Source organism: Oncorhynchus tshawytscha, linkage group LG05 (assembly GCF_018296145.1).
Source record: "Oncorhynchus tshawytscha isolate Ot180627B linkage group LG05, Otsh_v2.0, whole genome shotgun sequence".
In the NCBI taxonomy this organism is placed as follows: domain Eukaryota; kingdom Metazoa; phylum Chordata; class Actinopteri; order Salmoniformes; family Salmonidae; genus Oncorhynchus; species Oncorhynchus tshawytscha.
This window is the reverse complement of record NC_056433.1, coordinates 11,345,049-11,362,421: the sequence shown is the minus strand read 5'-3', so window position 1 is coordinate 11,362,421 and position 17,373 is coordinate 11,345,049. Positions and strand designations below refer to the sequence as shown.

Here is a 17,373-nt window from a genome sequence, read left to right as displayed (position 1 = left end):
ACTCTAACGTACTTGTCCTCTTGCTCAGTTGTGCACCGGGGCCTCCCACTCCTCTTTCTATTCTGGTTAGAGCCAGTTGTTCTGTGAAGGGAACAGTATTGAATAGCCTTCATTTCTCAGAACAAGAGTAGACTGACGAGTTTCAGAAGAAAGTTATTTGTTTCTGGCCATTTGGAGCCTGTAATCGAACCCACAAATGCTGGAACTCCAGATACTCAACCAGTTTAAAGAAGGCCAGTTTTATTGCTTCTTTAATCAGAACAACAGTTTTCAGCTGTGCTAAAATAATAACAAAAGGGTTTTCTAACGATCAATTAGCATTTTAAAATGATAAACTTGGATTAGCTAACACAACGTGCCATTGAAACACAGGAGTGATGGTTGCTGATAATGGGCCTCTGTACGCCTATTTAGATATTCCATTTAAAAAATCTGCTGTTTCCAGCTACAATAGTCATTTACAATATTAACAATGTCTACACTGTGTTTTTGATCAATTTGATGTTATTTTAATGGACAAAATGTTTGCTTTCCGTTCAAAAACAAGGACATTTCTAAGTGACACCAAACCTTGGAACGGTAGTGTATAAATATATTTTTTACATTGTTTGCAAACAATGGGGCTCAAAAAAGTTGGGCCCAGAATGACGGGTCGCCACTGTGTTTGTGAGAAGGATGCCTCTGGGCTCGCGTTTCCCAAACCCGGTCCCGGGGACCCCAAGGGGTGCCGGTGCACATTTTGTTTTTTGCCCAAGGATTACACAACTTATTTAAATAATGGAGCCATTATCAAGAATGTATTAGTTGATTCAGTGTCAGGTGGGGAAAAAACAACTAAATGTGTACCTCTTGGGGTCCCCAGGACCAGGTTTGGGAAACCCTGGCCAAGAGGCATGTTTTAAACATGGCACTGGCTGATCCTCTTTAATTGCTACATTGATGGAATCTCTCAGAACCTAGTTGGAAATGTTCCCTGGTTCGCATTGGGGTTTGGACGCAGGGTGGGAATAGTGTAGCATCTGTATGGCAAGGTATACTGCCTGTACCAAGAGGCCCAGGCTTTTATGTCACAGATGGTAGTGTAGGGCACGCTACTCACACTGTAACCACAGGGCAGTGGTTCAAGCTCTCCTTCAGTGGATCCTCCTCATTGCTAAAGCACAGTAGGTTATATCTTCGGCATTAGAATCAACTGAAATTATTATGACTGATTGAAATGCTGAAATGATTCAACACCACCATCCTCCTCTTCCTCCGTCTCCTCCTCCTTGTCATTTTTACCGGCGGCTCTTTGATGTAGCCTATGTCTTTAGTGACATCGTGTGGATGAAAGGATGATGTGCATGTTGCGTCTCTCTTGAGACACATCCCTTTTCGGCTTCCGTAACAATTCACATGTGACAGCGAAGGTCAGCTTCCAATATGGCTGCTTGCACAAGAAGGCTTGACAAAGTTATGTTTTCAATAAGGCTGTTACGGAATATACAACAGCAAAATGAACGTAAGTCACATGGAATTATAAAATAGGTATATCTCGAAGGGTTGCTAGCAATGCGTTGGCTATTCCTTAGCAAGATTTAGTCCCAAATGCCCTAAACGTTGCTAGCTAGCTACGTTAGCCAGCTAGCTAGTCACTGTGTAACAAAATTACATTGGTGTTAGCTAGCTAGCTGCTGTTCTAGTGCGACATTGCTATTAAAAGGTTTAATATTATAAACAGACTGAGTCTTTTGTTTCCTCCTTAGGGTTCTTGTCCACGTCTATGCGTCGCCTCGACGAGGGGAGTGACGGTGGCAAGCCAACAAAATTCACCCCTCCACCAAAACCTGTCATCATTGACAAAACACAGTCCGAGGCTTCACTGCGAAAGTAAGAGCATTCTAGCTAACAAGCTGTGTTCATCACACTGAACACATGGTGATGTGATGCTAACCTGGTCCTATAGTTGTTCTTGCCACCTCAATTTCTTTCATTGTCAAACATTGGCATGATAACACAAACTGCAATGTGATTTATAGTTAGGTTCTGTTTGTAATTCCTCCTGTTTTATCAGAAATTATGCAACATGATATCATTCCATTCCTGTTTTGGGTCTGTTTTTGAATACAGGTTCCTGAGTCCAGAATTCATCCCTCCCCGACAGAGAATAAACCCACTGAAGTTCGCCATTGAGCGCAAAGACATGATCCAGAGGAGGAAAGTGCTCAACATTCCGGAGTTTTATGTTGGTAAGAGACCTTTTGAGACTTCAATACACACCATCCTATATTGGCTACTAGCTAGCTCTCTCAAACTCTAGGCGGCAATCTGCGTTCTCCCTACAGTTCTCAGCCATTAATTTTGCCCCTCAACTGCCTCGTGAACTACAATCCCCACGCTTGTGTTACGGCTTTCAAGACAAACACCCTTTCTCTTTCATCAGCAAGAAAGAATCCTTTAAATAAAAAAATATGCACTTTCTGTAGCAGTTACAGATCCATACAGCTAGAGCCTCCATCCTACTAAACTACACTGTAGAAGTTACAGATCCATACAGCTAGAGCCTTCATCCTACTAAACTACACTGTAGCATTTACAGATCCATACAGCTAGAGCCTCCATCCTACTAAACTACACTGTAGCATTTACAGATCCATACAGCTAGAGCCTTCATCCTACTAAACTACACTGTAGCATTTACAGATCCATACAGCTAGAGCCTTCATCCTACTAAACTACACTGTAGAAGTTACAGATCCATACAGCTATAGAGACTTCATCCTACTAAACTACACTGTAGCAGTTACAGATCCATACAGCTAGAGCCTTCATCCTACTAAACTACACTGTAGCATTTACAGATCCATACAGCTAGAGCCTTCATCCTACTAAACTACACTGTAGCATTTACAGATCCATACAGCTAGAGCCTCCATCCTACTAAACTACACTGTAGCATTTACAGATCCATACAGCTAGAGCCTTCATCCTACTAAACTACACTGTAGCATTTACAGATCCATACAGCTAGAGCCTTCATCCTACTAAACTACACTGTAGCATTTACAGATCCATACAGCTAGAGCCTTCATCCTACTAAACTACACTGTAGCATTTACAGATCCATACAGCTAGAGCCTTCATCCTACTAAACTACACTGTAGAAGTTACAGATCCATACAGCTATAGAGACTTCATCCTACTAAACTACACTGTAGCAGTTACAGATCCATACAGCTAGAGCCTTCATCCTACTAAACTACACTGTAGAAGTTACAGATCCATACAGCCTCCATCCTACTAAACTACACTGTAGAAGTTACAGATCCATACAGCTATAGAGACTTCATCCTACTAAACTACACTATAGCAGTTACAGATCCATACAGCTATGGGTGACACCATCTGACAAAACTGTATGTCTGCTACTCTTCCCCAGTGACTCTTACACACAGGTATTCGGACTGTGCTAGGTAGCTAATTAACACAGAGGGTCCCCTTTTGTCCTCCGTCTGCTTTCCATAAACGAGCTTTGTAACATGGAGATATGGCCGTGTGGGAACACTGAGGTCCGTACGCTTCCAATACCCTACCGCAAGCAGCGTATGTTATTTTATTGGATTGCTAATGTAACAGGCTTCACTCTGCTGCTTAACTGAAGGGCTTCCTTGCTCACAGCATCCTTACCAGTTCTTAATCTGGCACCCATCACACATGCTGAGCTGCCAATGTGGCCATTAGCAGTGTTGTGTGAGGAATTTAAAACGCTTTCCCTGCTTCACGGCCAGGTGGAGGGAGAGAGAGAGAGCATAATTCACAATTCAATTCACACAGGACACCAGATAAGACAGGAGAAATACTCCACATATAACAGGCTGACCCTAGCCCCCCGACACATAAAGTACTGCAGCATAAATAATGGAGGCTGAGACAGGAGGGGTCGGGAGACACTGGCCCCATCCAATGAAACCCCCGGACAGGGCCAACCAGGCAGGATATAACCCCACCCACTGCCAAAGCACAGCCCCCACACCACTAGAGGGATATCTTCAACCACCAACTTACCATCCTGACATCAGGAATTAATCTCTTCACTTCCCAACAACATAATAAATAAATAAAAACAACTCCTACCACCCCTCGTGACATAATAAAAACCCTGAGCTTTGTTTAATCATTTATTAATTATCAGTGTATTTGAAGATATATTTTTCAGTAAGTCTTTATTGGGACATAAACATCAGGTGCTAAACTAAGTATGGACAGAATAAAACAATTAAATATATTTTTAAAATAACAAAAACATTGATGGAAATATGAATACCAGCATACTATAAATATTACTTTGAATACATCAATTAGGCTTAACACCGTCGCAGTCGCAGTATCAGGGGCATGTTGCATCCAGTTTGGTAGCACATCCCCTTCAAGCCACAGCCAATGTATCCCCTTCAAGCCAAAGCCAATGTATCCCCCTACAAGCCACAGCCAATGTATCCCCCTACAAGCCACAGCCAATGTATCCCCCTACAAGCCACAGCCAATGTATCCCCCTACAAGCCACAGCCAATGTATCCCCGTACAAGCCACAGCCAATGTATCCCCGTACAAGCCACAGGCAATGTATCCCCCTACAAGCCACAGCCAATGTATCCCCTACAAGCCACAGCCAATGTATCCCCCTACAAGCCACAGCCAATGTATCCCCCTACAAGCCACAGCCAATGTATCCCCTACAAGCCACAGCCAATGTATCCCCTACAAGCCACAGCCAATGTATCCCCTACAAGCCACAGCCAATGTATCCCCCTACAAGCCACAGCCAATGTATCCCCCTACAAGCCACAGCCAATGTATCCCCCTACAAGCCACAGCCAATGTATCCCCCTACAAGCCACAGCCAATGTATCCCCTACAAGCCACAGCCAATGTATCCCCCTACAAGCCACAGCCAATGTATCCCCCTACAAGCCACAGCCAATGTATCCCCCTACAAGCCACAGCCAATGTATCCCCTACAAGCCACAGCCAATGTATCCCCTACAAGCCACAGCCAATGTATCCCCCTACAAGCCACAGCCAATGTATCCCCTACAAGCCACAGCCAATGTATCCCCCTACAAGCCACAGCCAATGTATCCCCTACAAGCCACAGCCAATGTATCCCCTACAAGCCACAGCCAATGTATCCCCCTACAAGCCACAGCCAATGTATCCCCCTACAAGCCACAGCCAATGTATCCCCCTACAAGCCACAGCCAATGTATCCCCCTACAAGCCACAGCCAATGTATCCCCCTACAAGCCACAGCCAATGTATCCCCTACAAGCCACAGCCAATGTATCCCCCTACAAGCCACAGCCAATGTATCCCCCTACAAGCCACAGCCAATGTATCCCCCTACAAGCCACAGCCAATGTATCCCCCTACAAGCCACAGCCAATGTATCCCCCTACAAGCCACAGCCAATGTATCCCCCTACAAGCCACAGCCAATGTATCCCCCTACAGTGGTTGCTCCACTAAAATGTTTGTGAATATGCTGCAGGACTTAGAGGTCATTTGTGGTTTAGTACTGTACCCTGTGTCACCACTTCATTTCTCCAGACCAGCACAAGGGGGAGTTAGAGCACTGATTATGCTATTGGGTCCTACTGTGTCTGTGACAATGAATGGGTGACATAAACCTAAATAGAAACTAAACGTTATTTGAAAACTAAATCATCTCCAAAATGTTATTTTTTTTAAACAAAGCGATTATTATTAATTTAGAATTATATAAAAGCCCCTTGGATATTCTCACGTAAATATTATTAACCCTGTTATTAGCAGGACAATTATACATTGGTCATGGCTCCTGAGCGGTGCACAATCGGATTGCCTTGCAGTTCCAGATTCCACTAAAAGCAGGGTTCTAGGCAGGGGGCACGGGATGGGATGCAGAGCCGTGCACAGAAGACAGACCTAGCCCATGGAGGAGGGAGGGGGGGGTGGACAGGTTATATGGAGGGTCGTCCATTGACATTATTTTTCTGGCACATTGGACATTCCTGAGTTCCTTTCTGTTTCCAGAATTCTTATAGACGAACTTTGCAGACGCTGTGTGTACACAGGACTAGAGGTCGACCTCTACACAGGTCAGCAGAGATCCTCCTCAGGAAGGAAATGTTTAGAGGTCATTGTTTCACCCCCGTCTCTCCTTTAATGGGTTCGCTAGTCACGGTTAACTTTTGAAAATGTGAGAGCAGTAGAGTCAGTTGAACTTGGATATCCCAGTTTAGAATAGGTCATGGTGTCTCGTTGTCTTCTGCTTATTCATTTCCAACAATTATAAATCCATTGAATTGGCAAATGTATTACTTAGACCAAATGCTAAGAGCACTGCTGAATATCTGTTTTGTGTTGTGAGCTTTACACCCTCCTGTTCGACGGGTGGAGTTCTGCAAATTAGGAGTCTACATACAGGTTGTGTGTGTGTTCAGTTTAATTTTCAAATTGCAGAAAGACTGCAAGCTCTCTCTGCTATACTAGACATTTACAAAACACCAGCTCCAATGAACAATTACAATGTAATATTTACTAATATGGTATACCATAACAAAAAAACTACAAGTATTCAGAACCATTGACTTTTCCCATATCTTTTACGTTACAGCCTTATTCTAAAATTGAATCAAAATTTCCCCTCATCAATCTACACACAATACCCCATAATGACAAAACAAAAACTGTTTTTAGAAATCTTTGCAATTGTATTAAGTATATGTAACTGATATTACATTTACATAAGTATTCAGACCCTTTAACTCAGTACTTTGTTGAAGCACCTTTGGCAGCAATTACAGCCTTGAGTCTTCTTGGGTATGACACTTCAAGCTTGGCACACCTGTATATTGAGGAGTTTCTCCTATTCTCTGCAGATCCTCTCAAGCTCTGTCAGGTTGGATGGGGAGCGTCACTGCACAGCTATTTTCAGGTCTCTCCAGAGATGTTTGAACGGTTTCAAGTCCGGGCTCTGGCTATACCACTCAATGACATTCAGAGACTTGTCCTGAAGCGTTGTCTTGTCTGTGTGCTGAGGGTCATTGTCCTTTTGGAAGGTGAACCTTTGTCCCAGTCTGAGGTCCTGAGGCTCTGGAGCAGGTTTTCATCAAGGATTTCTCTGTACTTCGCTCCGTTCATCTCTCCTTCGATCCTCACTAGTCATCCAGTCTCTGCCACTGAAAAACATTCCCACAGCATGATGCTGCCACCACCATGCTTCACTGTAGGGATGGTGCCAGGTTTCTTCCAGATGTGGCGCTTGGTATTCAGACCAAAGAGTTCAATCTTGGTTTCATCAGACCAGAGAATGTTCTTTCTCATGGTCAGAGTCCTTTAGGTGCCTTTTGGCTTCCGTCTCGCCACTTTACCATAAAGGCCTGATTGGTGGAGTGCTGCAGAGATGGTTGTCCTTCTGGAAGGTTCTCCCATTTCCACAGAGGAACTCTGGAGCTCTGTCAGCATGATCATCCGGTTCTTGGTAACCTCCCTGACCTAGGCCCTTCTCCCCCGATTGCTCAGTTTGGCCGGGTGGCCAGCTCTAGGAAGAGTCTTGGTGGTTCCAAACTTCTTTCAATGCGGTAGGAATGTTTTGGTACCCTTCCCCAGATCTGTGCCTCAACACAGTCCTGTCTCAGAGCTCTACGGACAATTCCTTCAACCTCATGGCTTGGTTTTTGCTCTGATATGCACTGTCAACTGTGGGACCTTATATAGACAGATGTGTGCCTTTCCAAATCATGTCCAATCAATTGAATTTACCACAGGTGGACTCCAAGTTGTAGGAACATTGCAAGGATGATAAGTGGAAACAGGATGCACCTGAGCTCAATTTCAAGTCTCATAGCAAAGGGTCTGAATGCTTATGTATTTAAGCTATTTCTGTAATTTATTTTTAAATGTACATAAAATTCTAAATACCGGTTTTCGCTTTGTCATTATGGGATATTGTGTGTAGATTTGAGGAAAAAAATGTAAATAAATTTTAGAATAAGGCTGTAACGTAACAAAATGTGGAAAAAGGTAAGGGGTCTGAATACCTTCCTAATGCACTGTATTGTATATCTCATCACATTATGAGGAGCGATACTGACCTTTATCTTTTTAAAGCTGTTATCAAATTAATGTGTTGATTTTGACCGACTTAAATTAGTCGTTGTGTTTTGCAGGGAGTGTCTTAGCTGTGACCATGGCGGACCCTCATGCCAGCGGCAAAACCAACCGCTTTATGGGCATCTGCATCCAGAGAGGTGGCCATGGACTGGGAGCCACATTTGTCCTTAGGAATATCATCGACGGCCAAGGTGGGGATAGTCATGAAGTACACAACAGTTCTCATGTGAAGAGAGAGTTTGTGCCGCCAAGGCTCTTCTGGAGGTTAAATCAGTGGCATAGAAGGTTATATTGTTTCCTGCATAAATATCTCCGTTGGATGAGTCTGAAACATCAGTTGTGACTATTCAATCTGAAGCATAGAACCCATTGTGACACTATTCAATCTGAAGCGTAGAACCCTAAGTGACACTATTCAATCTGAAGCGTAGAACCCTAAGTGACACTATTCAATCTGAAGCGTAGAACCTCAGTTTCCATTGGTTTAGTTCATGGGTGGCCAATACTTCCTGGAAAGCTACTAGGTAGGCTCCCGTGTAGCGCAGCGGTCTAAGGCACTGCATCTTAGTGCTTGAGGCGCTACTACAGACACCCTGGTTCGAATCCAGGCTGTATCACATCCGGCTGTGATTGGCAGTCGTATAGGGCGGCACACAATTGGCCCAGCGTCATCTGGGTTTGGCCGGTGTAGGCCGTCATTGTAAATAAGAATTTGTTATTAACTAACTTGCCTAGTTAAATAGAGATTAAATAAGAAAGAATGTGTTTTTAAATAGGCATGCTATCACTCTCTCCTGGTTAGCAGCAAATTATTCTGAACAAAAAAATCTATATGTATATAAACGCATCACGTAAAGTGTTGGTCCCATGTTTCAAAGTTCCCAGAAATGTTTCACACGCACAAAAACCTTATTTCTCCAAAATGTTGTGCTCAAATTTGTTGTCCCTGTTAGTGATCATTTCTCCTTTCCAAAAATAATCCATCCACCTCACAGGTGTGGCATATTAAGAACAGCATGATCATTACACAGGTGTACCTTGTGCTGGGGACAAAAGGCCACTGTAAAATGTGTAGTTTTGTCACACAACACAATGCCGCAGATGTCTCAAGTTTTGAGGGAGTGTGCAATTGGTGTGCTGACTGCAGGAAGGTCCACCAGAGTTGTTGCCAGAAAATGTAATGTTAATTTCTTTACCGTAAGCTGTCTCCAACGTCGTTTTAGAGAATTTGGCAGTACGTCCAACCAGCCTCACAACCACCGACCACGTGTAACCACACCAGCCCAGGACCTCCACACCCGGCTTCTTCACCTCCGGGATTGTCTGAAACCAGTCACCCGGACAGATGAAACTGGGTTTGCACAACCAAAGAATGTCTGCACAAACTGTCAGAGGCAGTCTCAGGAAAGCTCTTCTGCGTTCTCTTCGTCCTAACCAGGGTCTTGACCTGACTGCAGTTCGGTGTCATAACTGACTTCAGTGGGGAAATGCTCACCTATGATGGCGACTGGCACGTTGGAGAAGTGTGTTCTTCATGGATGAATCCCGTTTTCCACTGTACCAGGCAGATGGCAGACAGCGGGTGTGGTGTCGTGTTGGCGAGCGATTTGCTGAAGTCAACGTTGTGAACAGAGTGCCCCATGGTGGTGGTGGGGTTATGTTATGGGCAGGCTTAAACTATGGACAACGAACACAATTGTATTTTATTGATTGCAGTTTGAATGCACAGAGATACCGTGACGAGATCCTGAGGCCCATTGTTGTGTCATTCATCTGCCGCCATCACCTGATGTTTCAGCGTGATAATGCAAAGCCCCATGTCGCAAGGATCTGTACACAATTCCTGGAAGCTGAAAATGTCCCAGTTCTTCCATGGCCTGTATAGTCACCCATTGAGCATGTTCCAGTTCCCGCCAATATCCAGCAACTTCGCACAGCCATTGAAGAGTGAGACAACATTCCACAATCAACAGCCTGATCAACTCTATGCGAAGGAGATGTCACGCTGCATGAGGCAAGCAGTTGTCACACCAGATACTGACTGGTTTTCTGATCCATGGCCCTACCTTTTAAGGTATCTGTGACCAACAAATGCATATCTGTATTCCCAGTCATATGAAATCCATAGATTAGGGCCTAATGAATTTATTCAACTGATTTCCTTATATGAACTGTAACTCAGTAAAATGTTTGAAGTTGTTGCATGTTGTGTTTGATAGATTTTGTTGATTGTAGTCAGGTGTTCTAGATTAGGATCGTAGTGAAAGCCAGCAGAGGGCCACCCCAGGACCAGGTGTGGGCAGACTTGATTTAGTGCCTGTGAACTCTGATTAAAGGCCTGGGGTGACATACACTTCCTGGAGGGCTGTCTGCTGGCTGTTGTTACTTCCTTTCAATTTGTGTCCAATTATGACTTAGACAACCAGGTGAGGGGAGTTCCTAACTAATCAATGAGCTTAATTGATCGATCAAGTACAAACTTGCAGACTCTCGGCCCTCCAGGACGGGAATTTGACACGTGCCCTAGGCCATGATAATTATTGGCTGAGTGTATCTCTCTCTCTCCCTCAGGAGTTGAGATCTGCTATGAAATGTATAGCCCACGGCTGCAGCAGCTGGAGGTGCTGAAGCTGGAGAAAAGGCTGGACAACAATCTGATGTACCTGAGAGACGCCCTGCCTGAGTACAGCACCGTGAACTTGGACATGAAGCCTGTGCCCCACTCTGTCACCGGGGACGTGCCCGTCAATAAAGTACGTGTCTGGCTTCCACTCTCTCATGACACACAGTTATTAATCAATCAATCATATTGACCTCTGAATGAACAGCAGATATGGCTGTTAGTCAGCTCAAATCAAACATGAGTAGTTTATTCTGTTTAACGCGATGCTGAGATACTTAATATTTAGACGTATGTTTCACTTAACAATTGAAGTCAGTTCTCATAACATAGAAGTGTCCTTTTATTTTTTAACGAACATGTATTGCTAAAGCCATGATTGGTACAGATTCATCACCCGAGGCCTGTCTGTACAGGGCAGTATTGGTTTGACCTGTATCTCTCTTCCCTCTAGACCAGAGTGCGGATGCGTCCTAAGCCGTGGTCCAAGCGCTGGGAGCGGCCCAAGTACAATGTGCAGGGCATCCGCTTCGACCTGTGTCTGTCGCCCGAGAAGCTGGAGCACGCCCAGAAGTGGGCGGAGCCCTGGCGGGAGTATGACATGCTGAAAGAGTACGACACCACGGCCCTGGAGGAGCGCTTCCTGAAGGAGGTACAGACAGAGATGAGCAAGTCAACATGCCCCTAACCCTCTCTCAACCAGGGGTGGGTAGCTCCAGTAAGAGGGTGGGTAGCTCCAGTAAGAGGGTGGGTAGCTCCAGTAAGAGGGTGGGTAGCTCCAGTAAGAGGGTGGGTAGCTCCAGTAAGAGGGTGGGTAGCTCCAGTAAGAGGGTGGGTAGCTCCAGTAAGAGGGTGGGTAGCTCCAGTAAGAGGGTGGGTAGCTCTAGTAAGAGGGTGGGGGTGGGTAGCTCCAGTAAGAGGGTGGGTAGCTCCAGTAAGAGGGTGGGTAGCTCCAGTAAGAGGGTGGGTAGCTCCAGTAAGAGGGTGGGTAGCTCCAGTAAGAGGGTGGGTAGCTCCAGTAAGAGGGTGGGTAGCTCCATAAGCGGGTGGGTAGCTCCGTAAGCGGGTGGGCAGCTCCGTAAGCGGGTGGGCAGCTCCGTAAGCGGGTGGGCAGCTCAGTAAGCGGGTGGGCAGCTCAGTAAGCGGGTGGGTAGTTCAATAAGCGGGTGGGTAGTTCCATAAGCGGGTGGGCAGCTCCATAAGCGGGTGGGTAGTTCAATAAGCGGGTGGGCAGCGCCAGTGAGCGGGTGGGTAGTTTAATGAGCGGGTGGGCAGCCCCGGCAGCAGTGTGCTGGTTTTACTGTCAAATCAATACATTACGTAAAGTTGTGGAATACAAATCTAGTTTATTCAGTCAATGAGCAATTAGTGACATGAATAGATGGATGAAGTGCCTGGGAGATGAAAAGCCCCAGACAGTGCTGCCTCTGAGGAACAGCCATCCCTGTTAAGCTCTTTCAACACTCGGTGGCCCTCGGTCTTCCACCCGTCTCCATGTACATGATGTCTGGTGAGAGGTGGAGAGGAACATTTAGGAGTCAATCTCCCAGGGATGATGGTGGAACCGTCTGCATAGCTGTGGTTACTTGCTTGCTTCATCGTATCTTGTATTGTATGTCTGGAAAAGCATGTTTATGCATATCAATGTGCAGTTGCAAGTATCCATTTCTAAATTAAAAAGCTGTTAAACATGTTTCCCTTGTCCTTTTAATACATGATGTATGATGATGTAAGATACTTGAAAGGTCCCATTTTTCTAGACAAACACTTGACTGTTTTATAATGCATTGATTTCAGTTGTAACAGAGCCGAAGCACTTGAGCGTGAGAATTAGTCTGTGGTCATGTGAAGTGTGCATTAGTGCTAGTTGGACGCTGAATGTGATCACAGAGGAACTGAGAGCTGTGCTAATTACCATTTCAGTATTAATGATGACAGGAAGACCCATATTGGGACAGTCTCAGAGTTCCTGCCTGGTCTTCAGTCAATGGAACAGTGTGCCAGCCCAGAGAGAAGGCCTATGTCCAAATTCTCATAGTACGTCCTAGTTGGTATGTCTTTTGTGTACGCAAAAAATAGGAAGTCAAGTCGTATGCAAAATGTATCAAATTTGAGTAGGCTTTAAATTACAGGATGGCATGCTCATTTTCCTTTTTATGATAGAGTGAAAGCCAATAGCTCTCCAAGAGGATTGTTGGGCAGCCCTGCACTACCTCATCATATTCAAATAAGACACTGCTACGTTGACCTCTTTGTGTTTTAGTTAACTGTACAAAGTTACAAGGAGCTTGCAGTTTTTCCATGTAATTACCATGTTGAAACACTTTATATTGCCACTAGGGGGCACTGCTGTGCCATAACATTGAACAGAACTGTCTTTGTTGAAACTGATGGCTTTCATGAGGCATTGTATTGCTTAATGTGCACTTTTAGTATCTATTTAAATGTAGCGCAGCAGCACATAGGGGGAAAAAATCCTTTAAAAATAGATTCCTTTGCAAAAGAATGGCAAATATGTTCATAGCCTTGAGTAGATGTTTACATCACCTAGCTGTGGACACCTGCGGTAGTTTGTTTTTCCACTCACTATAGGAAAAGTAATGTGGTTTTGAGATGACATGTTCCATAGTGTTAGTTCCAGTTAGCACTGTAAAGTCATGCCGGTGATGTGTGTGTTTGTGTCAGTAAACACCCTTGGAGCCTGTAATGTCATGCCTGTGATCTGTGTGTGTGATCGGACTCCTCCTACACTCTAATTTCTCCACATTACAGGAGCGGTCTGTAATACAGGAATGCCAGATGTTTACTCAACTCATTATGGACCACACATCCTCATAAACACGCTCCCACACACAGACACATGCACACACTGGCAGCACTCGACCATTCCTTTGTAGATGAGTCTCTATAATGGCATAAAGATGGAGGAATTCAGGTATGATGTCATTGTTTTTAGCACTACCCATTATTAAACTACGACATGATTCATTGTGCCTGTAATTCAGCAAAAAACATTTCAAATTGCCGCCGTCTTGGATCTAAAATTGGGATCATGTATACTCTGCTAATGACCATACAAGAAAGAGTAACAGCACTGTACAATACGGAGAACTTAACAAATGAGGCGTTATCTTCATCACTCATGTTCTGTCTCTCATTCTCTCCTTTTCTGTGTTCTATCTAGTCTTCCTCTCTGTCTCTGTCTCTGTTTGTCTCTCTCCGTGTGATCATGTCCCTGCCTGTGATTTCTTTCTTTAGACAAAACCCACGCGTATCTGTACATTTGTTGAACTCTCAATCTCTGTGTGTGTGTGTGTGTTCATGCATGCGAGAGAAAACTGTGCTGTGCCACAAGATATTAGGACCACCCATAGACCCATATAAATTACAGGCTTGAGTTACACCCCGCTCTGACTGTGTGTCTGTGCGTTTTTGCACGTTCCTACATGTGTGCGTGTGTGTGTGTTCTGGTACACCATAGTCCTAGGTAAATGACACACTTGAGTATCACCATATGTTCCAGTGAAATAACATGACTGCCTGCTGCTTCTCCCTCCCACTGTCCCCTCGGGCCAGACTGAAGCTCCTGCTGCTTCTCCCTCCCACTGTCCCCTCGGGCCAGACTGAAGCTCCTGCTGCTTCTCCCTCCCACTGTCCCCTCGGGCCAGACTGGAGCTCCTGCTGCTCCTCCATCCCACTGTCCCCTCGGGCCAGACGGAAGCTCCTGCTGCTTCTCCCTCCCACTGTCCCCTCGGGCCAGACTGAAGCTCCTGCTGCTCCTCCCTCCCGCTGTCCCCTCGGGCCAGACGGAAGCTCCTGCTGCCCCTCCATCCCACTGTCCCCTCTGGCCAGAGTGGAGCTCCTGCTGCTCCTCCATCCCACTGTCCCCTCGGGCCAGACTGAAGCTCCTGCTGCTCCTCCATCCCACTGTCCCCTCGGGCCAGACTGAAGCTCCTGCTGCTCCTCCCTCCCACTGTCCCCTCGGGCCAGACTGAAGCTCCTGCTGCTCCTCCCTCCCACTGTCCCCTCGGGCCAGACTGAAGCTCCTGCTGCTCCTCCATCCCACTGTCCCCTCGGGCCAGACTGAAGCTCCTGCTGCTCCTCCATCCCACTGTCCCCTCGGGCCAGACTGACGCTCCTGCTGCTCCTCCCTCCCACTGTCCCCTCGGGCCAGACTGGAGCTCCTGCTGCTCCTCCATCCCACTGTCCCCTCGGGCCAGACTGAAGCTCCTGCTGCTCCTCCATCCCACTGTCCCCTCGGGCCAGACTGAAGCTCCTGCTGCTCCTCCATCCCACTGTCCCCTCGGGCCAGACTGAAGCTCCTGCTGCTCACACATGCTGGTGTGAGGGTTGTTACGACAGTCCCGTGACAGAGAAGATAGTGTGAGAGACTATAATCTTATCTAGATGGTGATATCCAGAGCCATTACTTCTCTTCGTCTTTTAGTCCATAAAGACGGGACAGAGCAGTACAGGTTACGAAGGATGTCACGCTGAGACATACTGTTCTGTCTGTATGTCTGTCTGCAACTGTGTGTGTGTCTGTGTGCAACTGTGACTGTGTGTGTGTGTTTCTCTCTGTGTGCGACTGTGCCTGTGTGTGTTTGTGTGTCTCTCTCTGTGTGCAATTGTGCGTGTGTGTGTGTGTGTGTGTGTGCAACTGTGCCTGTGTAATGGATGTGAAATGGCTAGCTAGTTAGCGGTGTTCGTGCTAAATAGCGTTTCAATCGGTGACGTCACTTGCTCTGAGACCTTGAAGTAGTGGTTCCCCTTGCTCTGCAAGGGCCGCGGCTTTTGTGGAGCGATGGGTAACGATGCTTCGTGGGTGAATGTTGTTGATGTGTTCAGAGGGTCCCTGGTTCGCGCCCGGGTATGGGCGAGGGGACGGTCTAAAGTTATACTGTTACACCTGTGTGTGTGTCTATCTGTGTTTGAATGACCAGTACACATGCCCATCATACAGCTGCTACATTAATATTACATCACAACACCTAGCTAACATAACCCATCGTACATTAATATTACATCACAACACCTAGCTAACATAACCCATCGTACATTAATATTACATCACAACACCTAGCTAACATGACCCATCGTACATTAATATTACATCACAACACCTAGCTAACATAACCCATCGTACATTAATATTACATCACAACACCTAGCTAACATAACCCATCGTACATTAATATTACATCACAACACCTAGCTAACATAACCCATCGTACATTAATATTACATCACAACGCCTAGCTAACATAACCCATCGTACATTAATATTACATCACAACACCTAGCTAACATAACCCATCGTACATTAATATTACATCACAACACCTAGCTAACATAACCCATCGTACATTAATATTACATCACAACACCTAGCTAACATAACCCATCGTACATTAATATTACATCACAACACCTAGCTAACATGACCCATCGTACATTAATATTACATCACAACACCTAGCTAACATGACCCATCATACATTAATATTACATCACAACACCTAGCTAACATAACCCATCGTACATTAATATTACATCACAACACCTAGCTAACATAACCCATCGTACATTAATATTACATCACAACACCTAGCTAACATAACCCATCGTACATTAATATTACATCACAACACCTAGCTAACATAACCCATCGTACATTAATATTACATCACAACACCTAGCTAACATGACCCATCGTACATTAATATTACATCACAACACCTAGCTAACATGACCCATCGTACATTAATATTACATCACAACACCTAGCTAACATGACCCATCATACATTAATATTACATCACAACACCTAGCTAACATAACCCATCGTACATTAATATTACATCACAACACCTAGCTAACATGACCCATCGTACATTAATATTACATCACAACACCTAGCTAACATGACCCATCGTACATTAATATTACATCACAACACCTAGCTAACATAACCCATCGTACATTAATATTACATCACAACACCTAGCTAACATAACCCATCGTACATTAATATTACATCACAACACCTAGCTAACATAACCCATCGTACATTAATATTACATCACAACACCTAGCTAACATAACCCATCATACATTAATATTACATCACAACACCTAGCTAACATAACCCATCGTACATTAATATTACATCACAACACCTAGCTAACATAACCCATCGTACATTAATATTACATCACAACACCTAGCTAACATAACCCATCGTACATTAATATTACATCACAACACCTAGCTAACATAACCCATCGTACATTAATATTACATCACAACACCTAGCTAACATAACCCATCGTACATTAATATTACATCACAACACCTAGCTAACATGACCCATCGTACATTAATATTACATCACAACACCTAGCTAACATAACCCATCGTACATTAATATTACATCACAACACCTAGCTAACATAACCCATCGTACATTAATATTACATCACAACACCTAGCTAACATAACCCATCGTACATTAATATTACATCACAACACCTAGCTAACATAACCCATCATACATTAATATTACATCACAACACCTAGCTAACATGACCCATCGTACATTAATATTACATCACAACACCT

The 17,373-nt window shown here is 44.8% G+C and overlaps 1 protein-coding gene across 1 annotated transcript; it reads left to right on the top strand.

Moving 5' to 3' along the window:
* The first annotated feature begins 1,362 nt into the window (after nt 1-1,362).
* mrpl19 (mitochondrial ribosomal protein L19) lies at nt 1,363-11,552 on the top strand. Its single transcript, XM_024419648.2, has 6 exons — nt 1,363-1,501; nt 1,746-1,869; nt 2,110-2,228; nt 8,189-8,323; nt 10,704-10,885; nt 11,207-11,552. Exons 1-6 carry the CDS (start codon nt 1,423-1,425, stop codon nt 11,438-11,440), a joined length of 873 nt encoding a protein of 290 aa, XP_024275416.1. The 5' UTR covers nt 1,363-1,422; the 3' UTR covers nt 11,441-11,552.
* Nucleotides 11,553-17,373: the final 5,821 nt, after the last annotated feature.

Bases quoted from the DNA above. Each gene is read 5' to 3' on its own strand.
- mrpl19 (XM_024419648.2), top strand. From the start codon at position 1,423: ATGGCTGCTTGCACAAGAAGGCTTGACAAAGTTATGTTTTCAATAAGG. The intron at 1,502-1,745 runs GTAAGTCACATG...TTTCCTCCTTAG, and splicing joins TATACAACAGCAAAATGAAC to GGTTCTTGTCCACGTCTATG. The intron at 10,886-11,206 runs GTACGTGTCTGG...TCTTCCCTCTAG, and splicing joins GGGACGTGCCCGTCAATAAA to ACCAGAGTGCGGATGCGTCC.